Source organism: Lates calcarifer, linkage group LG4 (assembly GCF_001640805.2).
Source record: "Lates calcarifer isolate ASB-BC8 linkage group LG4, TLL_Latcal_v3, whole genome shotgun sequence".
NCBI lineage: Eukaryota > Metazoa > Chordata > Actinopteri > Centropomidae > Lates > Lates calcarifer.
In genome coordinates, this window is record NC_066836.1 from 19,856,590 (window position 1) to 19,873,056 (window position 16,467).

The 16,467-nt window shown below is 42.6% G+C and overlaps 3 protein-coding genes across 3 annotated transcripts; 2 read left to right on the forward strand and 1 right to left on the reverse strand.

The window, feature by feature from the left end:
* Nucleotides 1–316: 316 nt before the first annotated feature.
* prmt5 (protein arginine methyltransferase 5) lies at nucleotides 317–6,207 on the reverse strand. The gene is made up of 16 exons (XM_018677536.2): nucleotides 6,047–6,207; nucleotides 5,618–5,736; nucleotides 4,547–4,632; nucleotides 4,254–4,388; nucleotides 4,037–4,149; nucleotides 3,869–3,918; nucleotides 3,599–3,762; nucleotides 3,309–3,470; nucleotides 3,129–3,206; nucleotides 2,899–2,957; nucleotides 2,665–2,787; nucleotides 1,991–2,166; nucleotides 1,562–1,765; nucleotides 1,351–1,461; nucleotides 1,199–1,263; nucleotides 317–1,101 (listed from the first exon to the last, which is right to left on the reverse strand). Exons 1-16 carry the CDS (start codon nucleotides 6,142–6,144, stop codon nucleotides 949–951), a joined length of 1,896 nt encoding a protein of 631 aa, XP_018533052.1. The 5' UTR covers nucleotides 6,145–6,207; the 3' UTR covers nucleotides 317–948.
* Nucleotides 6,208–6,266: 59 nt separating this feature from the next.
* On the forward strand, nucleotides 6,267–8,314 carry psmb11a (proteasome 20S subunit beta 11a). Its single transcript, XM_018677538.2, has one exon. It carries the CDS (start codon nucleotides 7,031–7,033, stop codon nucleotides 8,096–8,098), a length of 1,068 nt encoding a protein of 355 aa, XP_018533054.1. The 5' UTR covers nucleotides 6,267–7,030; the 3' UTR covers nucleotides 8,099–8,314.
* Nucleotides 8,315–8,435: 121 nt separating this feature from the next.
* Nucleotides 8,436–16,047, forward strand: psmb5 (proteasome 20S subunit beta 5; the record flags this gene model as incomplete). Its single annotated transcript, XM_018677540.2, has 3 exons — nucleotides 8,436–8,711; nucleotides 10,789–11,095; nucleotides 15,390–16,047. Coding segments are annotated over 3 exons (867 nt in total), but the record flags the coding sequence as incomplete, so codon positions are not given.
* Between the last annotated feature and the right edge of the window lie 420 nt (nucleotides 16,048–16,467).

Below are 16,467 nucleotides of genomic sequence, written 5' to 3' on the forward strand. Positions count from 1 at the left end.
GCAACTTCTATAATGTACAAACTGGTCTTATCATGTTTAGCATGTTGCCTGGTCTTATCATGCTTAACATAAAACCAGACAGGGTGTGTTTCCAGGCCTATACTGTTAGACTCAAGTAACGTCAATGTTCAAGTAGGTGAGATAGAAATAAACAGAATATATGGGTATCAGGGGGTGGAGTGTGTTAGATAGATTCTCACCCTGGGGGTGACATCTACTGGACAAATCACATCGGTAACAGCTTGGGTTGCCATCTCATTTAAGCAAACTATAAATCCTGCTCCTGCATCCCACTCCCAAGAACTTCCAGAGCATATGGAGAACATTACAGTGTTGTATTTATTGACATGGTTCAAACATACAGAGACAAAATAACAAAGGTATGAAGAGACAGTCCCAAAACAACGTGGTATGTGACCTGAATAGTAAAACCTTCTTCTGACCCTCGTGTTGAGGGAACGGGTGTATTGTCAGTATGTAAGAATCGATACGGAATGTGTATTTGATAAGGCATAGGTCCTGATGGATTTGGTGTGTGTGTCTGTGATGCCTGTTGAGAACAGTACAGGAAAAAAATAAAAAACATAAAGCATGACAAACCAGTGGCGAGGTGTTTGACCTAATCTGAATGAGCCAATCACACAGCAACAATACACTTTGTGTACAGGTTATAGCCCATGCCTGCTGAAACAGACTTCAAAAGCAAAATCTGAGAACACAGACTGAAAAATCTGGTTTACCCAATCATTAATTTTCATTGCTGGCTCAAAAGTGCTACCATTGGTGTTTTAAAACCCAGACTGGACTGACTGATTGCTCACACCTCAAGTCCAGGTTTTAACTATGTATATAAAAAGAAACCAGGCCACCGCACTTCACCTGCCACCATCTCTTACTGAAACATGTGAGTGTACGCCCCTTGACAAGTGTGCTGCTGATGTGTCATCTTCACAGGCCGATGGTGTAGGATCGTCCTGCTGGGTTGTGGATGGCAGAGCAGGAGGGCTCGGTCACGGCCCATTCATACCACACCTTCTTCCCATTGTTGCAGCGCCAGAATCTCACTGTGACATCATCATCCCGGGCTATGGAGATGGGTTGCTATTGGAAGGAACAGAGGAGAAAAGGATCTGTGAACATAATGTTTATTTTTTAATTTAAAATAAAAGTAAATTAATTAAGAACTGACTATACTCACTTTGAGGGGGAAGAGGATGGGGAACCAGGAGAACATTCCAGGTGAATGTGTATCCGGTTTTATACCTGGTACACAGACACATACAATAGAAACATTAATATTTAGACCAAATCTCTGCACAACATGACTTCCCCTTCATAAAGTCAACTTACTGAGTGTGACATCTTTGTACAGTGTGGTTTCAAAGTAGCCTGCAAAGCCATGGAGCACTGAGTTACAACCCACTGAGAATCTGAGGCACTGATACCGGTTATTGTTCATGTCTGCAAGAAGAAACAAAAGGTGGTCAACATATTTCTATCGGTAATGTATATATTGTAATTTTTTCTAAGTATACAACGTGAGCTCAGTGTTTCTGTCTACCTGTTGTGGGGTGTGTGAAGGTGAAGCATGGTTTGGGGTCAGCCAACTGGTGGAAGTTATGGAGACGCACGACGTAGGGCGTCTCAAAATGGCACTCTGGGTCCTTGTCACGTTCACGGCAGCTGCGTACTTCATTGTAAAGCTTGGAGGAGGACAGAGGAGCCAGGAAGGACGTGTAGGAACAGGGGATGCTGACTCCGTCATCTGAAGGTGATACGATGAGATGAGGAAAAGGGGAAAGAGAAAGTGATTTGAGATGCGAGGAAGCATGGAAGGTAATGGAGGATAAGAAATGCTTTCCACATTGTTTGATAGGCAAATGGTGATGCTCTGCATTTAATGACAGTGCAGCTATGGCATCTACGTTTTTGATTTTTCTAAGAAAAAAAAAAGAGCCACTGCAAAAGTCAAACCACAACAGTGAATTACCTTTGAGAAAGTGCTGCGCTCCATCTAAGCACTCAGGGGAGAGTTCATTGTCACCAAACGATCCAAGCAGCTCGCTGACAATGATGTCAGCTTTCTCTGGTGCTGCCCATTCCCGCATGTCACATGACACCACGGTCACCTGATCACCCCACTCCTCAAAGCGCCAATTCTCTAGCCTGAACAAGTTACAGTTAAAACATTAGTGCAGGAAATCTATAACAAAAGCATTCAAACTTCCAGGTTCCACAAAGTGGTATACAATTATATGCAGTCTAAATACTCAGAATGGGTTAAACAGGTGTTGCATCTAAGTTTGGGAAGGTCTTGCACATCTACATCCACTTTAACTGGTGTGTATCAGTTACAGGTCATTCTGGAGCATAGGCAAATGTTTGTTTGCAAGGAATTTACAAATTTTTGCTTTTTTTCCACTGCTTCCATCAGTGTAACACAAACAGATGTCTTTTCACTGCCAGCTTTATTGTCTAATCAGATCAGGACCCAGCACTGGCTGAAAACTTCCCAAATCCAACTCTGCTCACAATAAAATCCACAACTAATGGTGCCATGTTTAGATGATGAGACTGTTTGTGTGTTAATATTTTTCCTATGTAGAAGTATGTTTCAGTGTGTACAGGCATGGATACTGAAATAAAGAGCAGTATTCTACTCACGTGACTACAGCATTGGGATTCTTCTCCACAGCATACACCCTCAGCTTCCGGTCTGCCTGTCTGGCAGCACGCAGGGATGCATTGACTAGAGGACCCCTACCTGCTCCCAACACCATCAATACCCTGTATAAAAGAAACAACATAATTTTAGAGAATGCTGCAATCACTGCTTCACAAATAAAGCTAGAAACTGTGGCTCTTATTTTTATCATTACTCATGGTCCTGCTACTCACTGGACATTCGTGTCCTTCTGCTCCTCTGGAACTCTGTCAAGTAGACATTTATATACAGCCTGTAAACATAAAGACACAGCAGGTGAACTGATCTGTTGCATGTCTATAAAGATAAATTCACTCAAAGTTCTAAAGTTCTATTTATGGCTTGTCAGCTTATGCTCTATGGTTTTCCAATACTGTGAACATTTTTCAGTGGGTGCAATTACTGCTTTGTGTGATGATCTTACCTGCTGGTACTGTGAATACTTAATAGGATCCTTCTCAAACACTTCATATGTCTGAGACTCCAGGTTGTCCATGAGGGGCTACAGGGAGGAGGAAAAAAACTCTTCAGTCTTCATCATCAAAAAAGGTTTTTAAAAATAAAGAAATATTTTTAATACATGAAAAAACAAGCACTTCCTTACCTGGAGGGGAGACTGCAGGTAGTCTTCATAGCCCTTGGCAAAGAGCTCATACGCATTGGGTGCGGGCCGGTTCTGGTTGAGGTATTCCAGGTACTGCAGGTAGGATCGGAAGTCCTTGTCAGTGTGCCGACTGGTGCCCATGAAGATGAACTGGGCCTCCAACTATGGAAAGAGGTGTTGTTTTATTAAAATTATTATTAAAAATTTAGTTTTTATTAAAACAACATTACCAGATTTGACTGGTGATGAATTTCTTTTCAGTAAAAGGACTTGTAATTATTATTTTATACCTTGAAAAGACGGAAGATTATTCGCTGGTGGGCTTTTGACAAAACCGGGAAGCCCTTCTTATTAGTTAGGAAGATGCTGGTGGGAAGTATGGCTGCTTTGATAGGTTCCCCAAGCCATTTATCTATCACAGCATCTGACGGCATGTCGGCTCCAACTTCAATAGCTTCAAGAAGACAACAAAGTAAATTTTCAGTAGCAGACATGACTATAATTATTTCTTAATACACTGACTTTGCCATAGGTGGCTGCTTCACAATGTGCTCTCTCACCGAGACAGATCCTCTTGTTGTAATCACAAAGGGTTCTAAATGAGTGCCACCTAAAGGAGGAGAGACAAGCAAACAAAATGAATCACAATTTAAAGGAAATCAATGACAACTGTTTTTGCATGCAGACTGCACTCGACTGCTCAGGAAAAGGACTTTGGTAAAACTCACCAGCTCCAGGTCTTCTCATCAACACTTGTGTCATCGATGCAAGTGGTCGGTTCGTCCTCTATCAGATCTTCCCGCATGTCCTCTGACGCCATTAGTGGGACACGGATCCAGAACTATTCAGACACAGAGGACAACATTATTTAACTGATGGCTCCACTGCTAGCTAAAAGCAATATATGTGTGCATATTGAGTTTTTTTTAATGCTATGTGTCTTACATTTGAGGTGTGGTGTCCAGTGTGGATGTGGTTTAGCAGCAGGCGGGCTAGATTGGCATTATTAGGGCCCCTCAGAGGAATCATGAAGACAGGCAGACCCAAGTAGGCTGAAAAGTTTAGCTCCTGTGCCAAAGCCTGGAGAGAAACACAAGAAAAAGAATGAGAGCGTGAGGGGGACATTTTACTAGGCATAAGTTTGAGATCAAACACTCTTTTTCTTAAAAAAGAAAAGAAAAGAAAAAAGAAAAAAGTGCATGTCAAAGAAATGTGAGAAAGAAAAGTGAGTAACTTACGGCCTCTGAGTTTCTGCGTTCTGTCTCGATTTCTGAATCTGCATCGATCCATGGAGACAGCTTCCCAACAATAAGAGTATTCCAATCTAGGTGAAGCATAATGGGTATATTTCAAAAGTATATTAACTGTCATATTTTATCTGAGCTGAATTTGACATGCAAATCCCTTTTAATAGTAATGATAAGTGTGTTTTATTAATCCCAGTGGAACATGCAGTAGTACAGCAGGCAAGCCTCACATCAATAATAAAAGAATAACTAAATCTTTCATACAACCACTGTCTTTGAACAGGCAATGTCTTTTTGGGTGTCTATGATATGATGACATTTTCTAGCTTTTTAGTTCACATTTTCTTACGGTCTGTTTTGGTCTTGATGAACAGTATAAACACCAGGGAAGCTGATGGAAGAAAGTCCAAACTTTGCATACCAACAGAGAGGGAAAGCTTACAGCAGCAGAGTATGATGTTTTGTACTGTATTGTAATATATTAAGATGCTGTTAATTAACTGAACCAAACCAAAAGATTAATTTCAAGTCTGAGAATATAAACCAAACCTAAAGCAACAGGGGTGTGGTTACTATAACATTATAGAGGCCAGTCTGTGTCCCAAAGTTGCTGGTTCCATTCTAGCCAACTAGCAAAATACATCTTGGTGAACTGTGCATTAGTGCTAGAAGGTAATATTATACACATGACAGCAAGGTGCTGAGCTGAGTTCTCATAAGTCAAAATACAACTGAACATGATGGGAAACTGACAGAACTGACAGGTACAGAAAACTGGTGTGGATGTTATAGTGAGGGGACGTTGACCTGAGTGGTTCAAAGGGAGAACTGGAATCAGGAGCAACGCCTATCATCAGATTTAATATTTTACATATAGGTTTACTCTTGAGCTATCATGATCAACCATCAAGTAATTTCACGATCTGTGATTTCACAAAGGGCCTATTCCAGCATAGAGGGGTACGGAGGAGTACATGCATCAAATAAATAGAAAGAACGTGAAAAAAGTTAATGACCACTAACGCCTGACATAATAGAGGATGAGTGAAAACAAGGACTAACCTCTACCACACAGCAGCAGATCTGACCGGGTCTGGGCACCGGGTCGGGATTTAGCGGGTTCCAACTCAAACTCTCTCCTGAACCGCGGGTGGAACAGGGGCATGCACAGGAAGTCAAACCTGGATATCGGAGAAAGAAAGCAGAGTTTTAACACTGATATGATTTCTAATGTCACTCTAAGGTAAAACACAAACCTGTTTACTTAACTATCCCACAAACAGCTCGCGAACTCTAACAAAATAGCCTGTAGGAACACAAGAGAGACTGCACACCCGTGTCAAGCATCGTTGATTGGGCACGTGCTGGTAATTCACCGGCTAGCTTAGCAAGCATCACGCACTGGCATTACGCTAGCAAACCACGAACACGTCCATCTCGTAAGTTCACGTCTGCTAAAAAAGAACATGCAGAGTGCAGCTCGCTGCTCACCCAAGTTTGGCGACCGCGGCTAACGTGTCGGCTACCTCCGGCACACAATTCAAATCTCTCCCGCAGGACACCCTGCTCCCCGTACTGGCGGACGCCATGATTTTAGCCGACTGAATGATTGACTGGGATCATCTCGCCTCGCTGGCTTTCGAGGAAACTGACGCCATCTTGGATCTGCAAGAACATACAAACTCATTGGGTAGCAAGGTGATTTGGAACCAAAATGACTTCGCTACTACGTCAGTTGCATGGCTCGTACATTACCGCGATAACTGCTCATCAAGGGTCTTTAGTTTATGAATATTGAACTCGGTAGTTGACGTCTTCATGTTTTTTGTCTTTCCGTAGAGCTGAATTACAAGACAAATACATTATACTGAATATAGAAATACAATGTATTACCAGAATAATTTGAAAAATTATTATTGTTCCCTCATAAATTATTATTTCAGTTCCTCTTTTTCTCATTTTGTTTTGGCTTAACTTTTAGACAAAACCAAAATATGGAATTTATCAAAAACCCTGCTGTTGGTCGTCTGTGCCTTTCTTTAACAACAAATTGAAAATGATGTGAGAGATGTGTATAGACTTGCTCACAAATAACAAGATGATTTGGTCACCAAGCAAAACATATGAGGTTTGCAGAGAGTGGCTTCTCTAGATATTATTTTCACAGCAGATAGGATAAAATATCACTCGTTCACTCAAATGCTTTTGGGCACAGGCGTATGTGTGTGTTTTTGTGTTTCTGTGCAGGGTGTCATATTTCAGAGGGCTATAAAAGGGTCAAAACAGTATCTTTTTTAGTAGTAGACGGGAGATGAGCAGGTAAGAGGTTGCAGCAGTCACCACTAAAAAGCACAGAAGGATGTACAGAGCTCAAGACTTTGTTTGACCTGTTTTCCTCAAGATGGACTCTGGTTTAATGTGTGTTTGAGGAGTACTTTTTGTTTGCCAGGCATCCTGATTTTCACTAACACCATTATGGCTTTAGAGGATATTTGCAGTTTCAACGACACTCCTGTATATCACAAGTGGTCTTCTGCTTCAGCATTTGAAGGTACAGCCTCATCTTTTCATATGACTGACTATTACAGCATTGGATCGAGAAGACCAAAGACATGTGAGACAACTTGTGATGTGCCGCTGCATTTTTTCATACCAGCTTTACCAAACTCTGCCCCTTTCGACCGCAGACATTCATCCCCCTTTTCCCCTGCTGACCATTCAGTGACAGTCCACAGGCCTTTCCCTCTGTCTCATGGAACAACAACTCTTGGTTTTGCCTTCCAAGGTGGAGTCATTGCAGCTGCGGACACACGTGCCAGTGCAGGGGGACTTGTTGCCTGTCCAGCTGTTCATAAGGTTACACCTATTCACTCCCACTTGGTGGTTACCTCCTCTGGTAGTGGTGCGGACTGCATGTTGTGGGAGCGAATTCTGACCAGAGAGATCAGACTCTACCAACTGCGGCACAGACAGCGCCTGTCAATACGTGGCACTGCTAAACTTCTGTCATTTATGCTGCACCCTTTTAAAGGGACTGATGTGTGTGTGGCTCTTACACTGTGTGGCTGGGACAAAGAAGTGGGTGGCACTGGCTGTGCAAAGAGGTCACAGGACTCATCCTCTTTGACTGGTAATAGCTCCTCAGCTGCTGTTAGTAGACAAGATGTTACTGCAGCAGTATGTTCTGCATCCCCTAACAGTGGCCCAAAGGTGATATATGTGTGCAGCGATGGAGCCCGACTGCAGGGAGATATAATTTCTGTGGGCTCAGGTTCTCCTTACGCTTACGGAGTCTTGGATAGAGGACTGAGGTGGAACCTGAGCAAAGAGGAGGCCATCTCCTTGGCAAGAGAAGCTGTGTTCAGAGCCACTCACAGGGATGCCTACTCAGGAAACAGTGTGGACCTCTTCCATATCACAGCCCAGGGATGGAAACAAAGACAGAGGGAGGACCTAAAAGAGGAGTATTACAGAGACATGGAGAGGAAGGCAAAGATAGTGGAGGAAAGAAAAAGAGTGACAGAAGTGAAAGCTCCAAAATGAAGCAAAGTATTTATGTCTGGAAGGAGGGGTGGGGTCAGGGGGATAACATTTTCATTTTCAGAAAAAATTATGTTCAACGTTGCTCAGTTTGACTTTTGCCACATTCTTCATAGTTTAATCACCTTTGTTTTCCAATAAAAATCTTTTGGACAGATTTCAAGAAATGTACCATAGTAAGTGCTGTAGCCTTGAAGTCTGTTTTTTTAAATTCGATATTAAATTGTCTCTCTTCACAGTTTATCCAACTTTTTAGTCGTCTGCACATCACAGCATTAAAGCCACAGTCCGCCACAGCCACAGGGGGCGCTGTGTTTATGGCGGCATGACTCGATAAATTTTCCTACGTCTTAGGCGACGGAAGCTGCTTACCTATCAAACAGTTTCAAAGATGGCTCTTGCTAGTGTGTTGAACAGTGATTGTGCGGATTTTTCTTTTGATAATTGTCAGCCTTTTGCGTTCGGTTGTGGACCCGGGAAGAGCGGTCTGGATCTTGAGGGTGCTCCGGGAGACAGCCTCAGTTTTTCCGTCAAAAACCCGGTGTGTGCGGGGGACGAGGATGGCGTCGAGAGGAAAATAGAGTTTCTGCATGGAACCACCACCTTAGCATTTAAAGTAAGTCAACGAGTAGATCATTGTAGTTAGCCAGCACCATACACCTCTAACGAACTGCATAGTAGTTAAAGTAAACGTCTCATAAATCGTTCACACTTTAAATATCACGTTTTAGTGCAAACATAACGACTCGTCTCGAGCGTTAGCATGCTAGCATGGCTACAAAGCGCTTTCTCATTGCAGATACTCACATAGCCATTAGTGATGGTTTGTGTTTGGCTGGTCTTCTAACGTTTCGATAAATGTGTTTTTGACACAAATGGCGTCACTTATTATTATAATGTAACGAGTCAGTTGCTTTGACTAATTTGTCTTGTGGCTTTATTTGTACGTCGTCAACGGTTGACAAGATGCTCATTTTGAAAAGACACCTGTGCACACAACCACAAACTAAGTCGGCTTATGTTTATGCTTATTGTTCATTTCTTAACCTAATAATATAAAGATACCTCAGTTTGTGCTTTGAGTAATGCCATATCAGCTTGTGTACTTCTTATGTTACAGGTGCTTTCCTTTTAGATAATGGGATAACGGCTAAATATACTAACTAAGAATCTAAAACTCAAAATTTTACAAGTTAGACATATGATCTCCATGGAGTCAAAGTAGACTGAGCCATTAAAACACGTCTACTCATCAGATTTGGCACTCAGAACAAATTTCTTCCAACTTTCTTCCAATTTCTTCCAGATGATCTAGATGATCTAGTGGGTCAAAATTTGAAATGTAAGTCAGTGTATTTAGGGATGACATGTCTTTTTTAATGCTAATGGAAGGAGGGAGGGCCACCTGTACAATTTTAAAATACATTTAATTTTCATGTGTATAATTTGTTTAACTATTCTATTATACTTTACATTGCTGTTTTTCCTTTCAAAACAAATAAAGTGTCCATATCTGATATTCTAAATGTCAAACTCCAAGATATTGAGTATTAAACATATTTCTGCCAGCCTTCAAAAACTGATGAGTCACAATTGTAACATATCATGACATAATTGCTTACACTCTCTCTCTCTCTCTCTCTCTCTCTCTCTCTGTCTCTGTCTCTGTCTCTCTCTCACACACTCACACTCACACTCTCTCACACACACACACACACACACACACACACACAATGTGGACATTCCTTTGATATAGTAGAAGTAAAGAACAAAGTAGGTGATCCTAAATCTCTGATAATAATGTTATCAAAACAGGGAATGGGATTTATACAAAGTTCAAGCCTCACTGCTTACTTGTGCTACAGAGATTTAGGAAAGGTTTAAAAGTTTATTAAAGTGCGTCCAGGCAGGTTTACATTCCATTTAAAGAATAAATTGATACTGTTATTTTGTAATTATCCACAAGTCCCATGAAAAAACCAACAACAGTTTTCTGCTACTAACAAGATTGTGTAATAGTCTGATATAAGTCCTACCTCTGTGCCACAGGACCCCATCATTGTCCTTAAACTATTAAAGACCCATAAAAGAACTATACTATAACATTTAGGTGGCACATCTTGTCCTCACAATGAAAACAACCATTGTAGCTGTCTCTCTCAGTTGTCAAAAGGAGCAGAGCTGCGTAAATACTGAACACCATTCCTGCAGTTGCTTTTGGTCTCTTCAGGGGATTTACTGATAGAAAGAAAAGATAAATAACGCCAGCCTTATCCCTTAATCCCTGAGTGGGGTGGAGGCTTGTTCGATGAAAACCTCCCCAGCAGACATCTCCCTCTGACTGGCCAAATCTGTTGTCTTCACTTTAGTAATGTACTGCTGTTGTGACTGTCAGTTCACTGATGGAGGATTTCAGTGGGAAGAACTAAAGTCTTACCTCTTATCCAGCAGCTTTCTGGCAGAGCTGAATCGTATATTGCTTTCTCTGGCAGTTGTAGAGCAACAGCACATTTCAGCCTTGTTTTCACAGAGGGAAGGGCAGCAATTATAATATTTAATCTTGCATTGATTTATTAGTCAGTGACTCCAGGGTGTAAAAAAAAAAAGAACTGGTGCCTCCAAATTTGGATGACATGATAAGGCAATAACTGCATTGTTGTAATGTGTTCCCCTCCTTCTCTTGCCTCTCTCAGTTCCAGCATGGTGTTATTGTTGCGGTGGACTCTCGGGCCACAGCGGGCTCTTACATTGCGTCGCAGACAGTGAAGAAGGTGATTGAGATCAACCCCTACCTGCTGGGTACCATGGCTGGAGGAGCCGCAGACTGTAGCTTCTGGGAACGTCTGTTGGCCCGCCAGTGCCGCATCTATGAGCTTCGCAACAAGGAGCGCATCTCGGTGGCAGCAGCCTCCAAGCTGCTCGCTAACATGGTGTACCAGTACAAAGGCATGGGACTCAGCATGGGAACCATGGTGTGTGGCTGGGACAAGAGAGGCCCAGGTAAATACAACAGCTGTATATGACATGCACGTCTGTCCTTAGTCAGTATATACTGTATACTGTATGTATTTATTTATTGTTCCAAATTGAGATTTCTAAGAAAAAAAAATACCTACCATTGTTTTGGGGGCTTTCTTCTCGGGGAGAAACCAAAGAAAAAATATTTTTAAAAATCCAAAAATTAAGCAAACAAATATTTTGATTATGTTATTTATCTAATTTATGTGCACTCGCTTTATTTCAGCTCGGCGCGAGTCTCTCTATAGTGTTTGTACCATCATTTACAGTTGTGCTTCTCTCCTCTGCTTCCTGTTTCACGTGTGTATGTGTCTTAGCTCCTCTGCACGCATGCACACATCCACACACACACACAGGGCAGATGAGACGGGTCGACAGCTTGTTACGTTAAGTGTAATAAAAGTTCCTACAAGGTTTAGAAATCCCTCTAAAATGGACAGACGTTGACCTCAAACATGTGAAGGTCAGGTGTTTCTTTTAAGTACATGCAGTCTCTCAACAGTGAGGATGCTAGCAAATTACAGTCAACAACCAAAAAAAGTGCTATAATCATCTGCACTCAGATTTTTTGCTTTTTCTGCTTGCTTGCGTGAAATATGTCTTTGGTGTGTTTGGTGGACAAAACAAGCAACATGACCATGGGAGTTTGAAAATTCGAATGGGCATGCTTTTATATTTTCTGATCTTTTTTGGTCAAATGATTAATCAATGAACAACTTCAGCTTAACCAACAATAGAAAGAGCTACTTGCAGCTTTCGACTGTAATGGAATATTATCAATTACATGGAGCAAGGAAAAGCATGTAAAACTAGACATAACTTTTATCCTCTAGAAAAAAGATTCTGTAACTCACTACTTTGACAACATTTAGGTGTTTCCTGTTTTACCAGGTAGAATTTGCAACTTCAATCACTTTAGAATTTTTAGTAGTCAGTTTTGACTTTGACTTTGAGCAAGGTTTTATATTGGTAAGTCAGTTTAGTATTTTTCTCTTTCATTTCTGTTCATTTCTGTCATCTTATCAGCAAGCAGGTTAAAACCAACACAAATGTCACACGTATGAGACACACTCATACATACTAAGCACCCATTAATTGCCTGCTTTTTGCATATTTGTGTGAAGAGCATCACATTTTGGCATGCTAATTTTGAGTTACAGCTCAAGCGATGAGAAAAATATTCCACTCATTTGAATGCACAGATCATGTGTCAGTTTTGCTTGTCAGTTTGTCCCAATTGGTAGCATTCTTTTTTTCATTATTTCTCAAACTGAACATGTGTGGGAAGCTGTTGAACAGATATCTCTTTTGTTGCAAAGTAGTAGAAGTTATTCTGTCTTGATATAGAAACTGACTTCCCACACATATTTTTTGAAAATTTTAAAGAAATTCTTTTATCCAGTGTTTTATCCAGTGTTTTTGTCAGCCATAAAATGTAATCATCTCTTGTGTATGGAACTGTCAGCGTGTGTTGTTTTCCAGTTACTTGTGCTGTTGTAGTCAAGTACAAACACACTAGTAGTTCCCAGAGTTAACCACTAGATGGTACTGCAACTTCTCTTATGCTCTGCCTCTCATTTACTTAAAGCTGTGGCTTCTGGATGCCACGCAGTGTGAGGCCGTACATCACAGAAAGTGTGCTTAAAGAGGCCGCCACAGTGACACAGTAATGGGAAATCGATGAGGCTGGGACTGCGGGCCAGCGAGAGCATGGCGGGATGATGGACGTTGGGTCTCAGCCCCGGACAATTGGGTCGCATGCATAATGCCCATACACCCACTGAGATCGATGCCAGCTTTGTCTGGAAAGCAGAGAGGTCTGTGTGTGAACAATGACAGCCTATGGTATGCCAACAAACGTAAATGACACGTGTTAAATCCTGGGGAATCAATTGGGGAAATAATGATCCCTGTATAAGTTCAATAGGTGTGGGAGCTTAGCCGTGGCCCCCACAATGCCAATGATTGAACGAAGAGGTAAATGTCATGTAAATTAAATCAATCACGATTAGGTGGGAAGCTCATTAGCCAGCTACAATCATGTCAAGAGCACTTATTCCCCTGATGGAGCGTCTTAAGCTGCATGCAAAATAAATCGAATAAAAGCTATGTTGAGAAGCTTGACAAATATGTCTCCATGTAATAATATTAAATGTTGTGACACTTGTAATCACGGTATGGTTGATGCTTGATATCTCTGAATTTGCTTAACACTGAATGAGAAAAGTGATATTTTGTGCAGCACCCTCTGCTGTTCCCTACAAGGACATGAAGGGTCTGTAACAAAGAGATATGATTAAATAGGGATATAGCCTTGTGACAAAACAGTAAAACAGGGTACAATATGAGACCTTGTCAGAGAAAACCTACGTGGCAGTCAGTTTTACAGCCACTCTCAAGAGGGTGACATGCTAATTTTTTCCTCCTCTGTTCAGCTGCTGCACTTTTTTTTTTTTAAAACTCTTGATCCAGTGGTGAATACACTGAGAAGGACAGATGACGGACAGACACTGACCCGATTGATGCTGGCCACCCATCCCTCACACTGCTGCTCACCTACCTCTAAAAGCTGTCAGTACAGCCAGCTGCACAGGCCGCTGTTTCAAAAAGCCTCCTTAAGCACCTGTCAGTTGATTGACGGGGTGGAAGGAGCCTGTCTTGGCCGCCAATGCAACAATCCGCCATGCATTCAACGTGCTCCACACTTGCGCTTCAATGCAAGCCTTATGAATTTCACCCCCGTTTTTTGTTTTCCATGCACTCATTAATGCCTGCAAGTTCTTTTTTCAACAGTGTTTGAGTTGCAGAGACCGTTAAGTGATATTGCATTGGGCTCTACAAAGACCCCAGGTGTGTTTGGAAAGGAATGGATGTGGGAAGTGGTTTCTGGTGCCGCTCTGCTTCTATACTTGGACCTCCTAAAGTGTCCTCAACCACCTCCGTCAACTGTGCTACTCAACACAAGAGGCTGCCTTTACAACTCTCTCTCCCTGCCTATTATGTTTTTAACGAGTCCCTTACAGTTTTCAAGAGGAACAGGCAGGTCTCAGAATGGCAAATTACCCCCGTGCATAGGCAGGCACTGGATGATTATCATGGCAAGCTAACGACAGGCTGAGGAAGCTGCAATTTGCCAGTTGAAAGTAATGGTAAGCGTCTTTTTTCCAGAAAAGCAAGTGGCTCTCTATCCCTAATAGACTGTCACTAGTTTAGCTGAGGAACTCTGCAAGCGAGGATGTGCAATCTGAGGGCATTTTGAAGTGTTTTTTAATGTGCGAGATGAGCGATCGCAGTGGATATTAGGCAATTTTATATGCGTGCGCCCCTGTGTTTCTCTGTGTGAGTATCATTTTCACAGGTTTCGCTTTGTGAAATGCTGTGAAAAACATGCCTTTTCGCAGGCTGTCTTTTTACCATCTGCAGGCTGGCTGTGGGCGAGCTCACAGGCTGCTGCTAGTCACCCGTTCCACGTCATTCTGGGATCAGGCCTAGCGAGTGTGTCATGGCGCGGAACAAAATGTCTCGCATGTGTCCACGAAGCGTGGTGTGGAGCAAACTGTCCCTCACAGGTCCATCAGAGCATTGTGGGTCTGCAGTGCACATGGGATTACATATTTGGTCGGTCCAGTGTGGAGTGAACTCGCGCCTGTGTGTCATTCGTGTGTGTGTGTGCGCGCGCGGAGGTGTAGGAAAAGTCTCAGTGCAGAAACAAGTGTGTGTGTATGTGTGGAAGGATATCAGTGCGCTGTACTTGCCTGATGTCCACAGGATGTGAGCATGCTGTTGTTTTTTTTGTCCTCCCTCTTGAGGTGCGAGGTGCAGTTACCTGTGCAGCTCGGGTTGCGGGTCGATAGTTAATTTTTGGTGTGTTTGTGCGGATCAATAAGGCCTGGAGTAAGGCCCCTGGGCAGACAGCGTTGTGGCCTGCGCCTCGTCAGCAGGTTCCGCGGCCGGCTTCGTTTTACTTGAAGAGGATGCAGCTGTTCATATCTGCCAGCCTTACTTCACTTGGAGAGGTTGCAGCTGTTCATATTCTCTCTTGAGGACGTGGTGTGTGTGTGTGTGTGTGTGTGCGTGCGCGTGCGCGCGCGCTTAACAAGTTTGTTTGTGTGAGCGCGGTGATGTTAAATGTATACCATCTCATCTCAGATTTCCTGAGAAAACCCAACACCTGAGTCAGAGGAGCAGAGGACGCTTTTGCAGGAACACAGCTTCCTCTTCCTTCCTCCCTTTGCCTTTCCACTCTCTTGACCTGCCTTTTATCCTTTCTCCTCAGGGCTGTACTACGTCGACTCAGAGGGAAACAGAGTGTGTGGCGACCTTTTCGCCGTGGGTTCAGGCTCCATGTACGCTTATGGTGTAATGGACAGCGGCCTGCGACACGACCTGACCGTGGAGGAGGCCTGTGAGCTAGGCCGCCGCGCCATCTACCAGGCCACATACCGTGACGCCTACAGCGGTGGCCAGGTCAACCTGTACCATGTCCACAGCGAGGGCTGGACCAGGGTCTCCCAGGAGGACGTGCTCGTGCTGCACCACCAGTACAAGGATCAGGCATAGTCAGTAATAGGGAGGATTAGGAGTTAATTCTAGTATCCAATGTTTAATGTGTTCTGAAATGTAAGTAGGGTTGACACATGAATAAAAAGGACTCATCTGCTGATTGATCTCCACTTGTATCACTTCTGTGACCCATTTTGATTTGTTGCTAGCTTAAAGCTTTATATTGTACATTTTTAACAATTTCAGTGAGCTTCACTCACCCTGCACAGAGTATGATTTGAGGGTCTGCAGAGAGGGGGCCGATGACTCAAACATGCTTTAATACAGTGTGGGAGTAGTGTGGTGCTTGCCCTACATACATTTAATTTGGATCATACCCTGGGAAACTACTGCTTCTTTCTCAATAAAACCTGTGATGTTCTTTTTTTCAAGTGTTGTTTTTGTTATTTTTTTTCATGAGAGCTGATTTTACCTTCAGGTCACAAGATGGTGAATTGTTGTATTTCTTTTTTACTCTCTCTCTATTTACTCTTCGTGTAAATGTATGGTCTCATCAGTATAGTCTCAGCCTCATCCTCCTTTGATGTAGTCACTTTGCCACTGTTTGTGTTTACATTTCCGTCATCTGTTCCCCCAGCTGTTAAGAGATGGAGGTACATGCGAAGCCTGTTTTGTCTCCTCTATATGTTCTGCGTTTATTAGTGAGGAGTAGCACTGTCTAAATAGCACTATTTAATTGCATACCACCAGCCTCAGTAATTGTGCCTCCTGAGTTGTAACAGTGTGTTTTCTTCCCCTCATTGATAATGTTCCCTTCCTCCGCTCACGTTGCACAAATACGTCTTTTAATT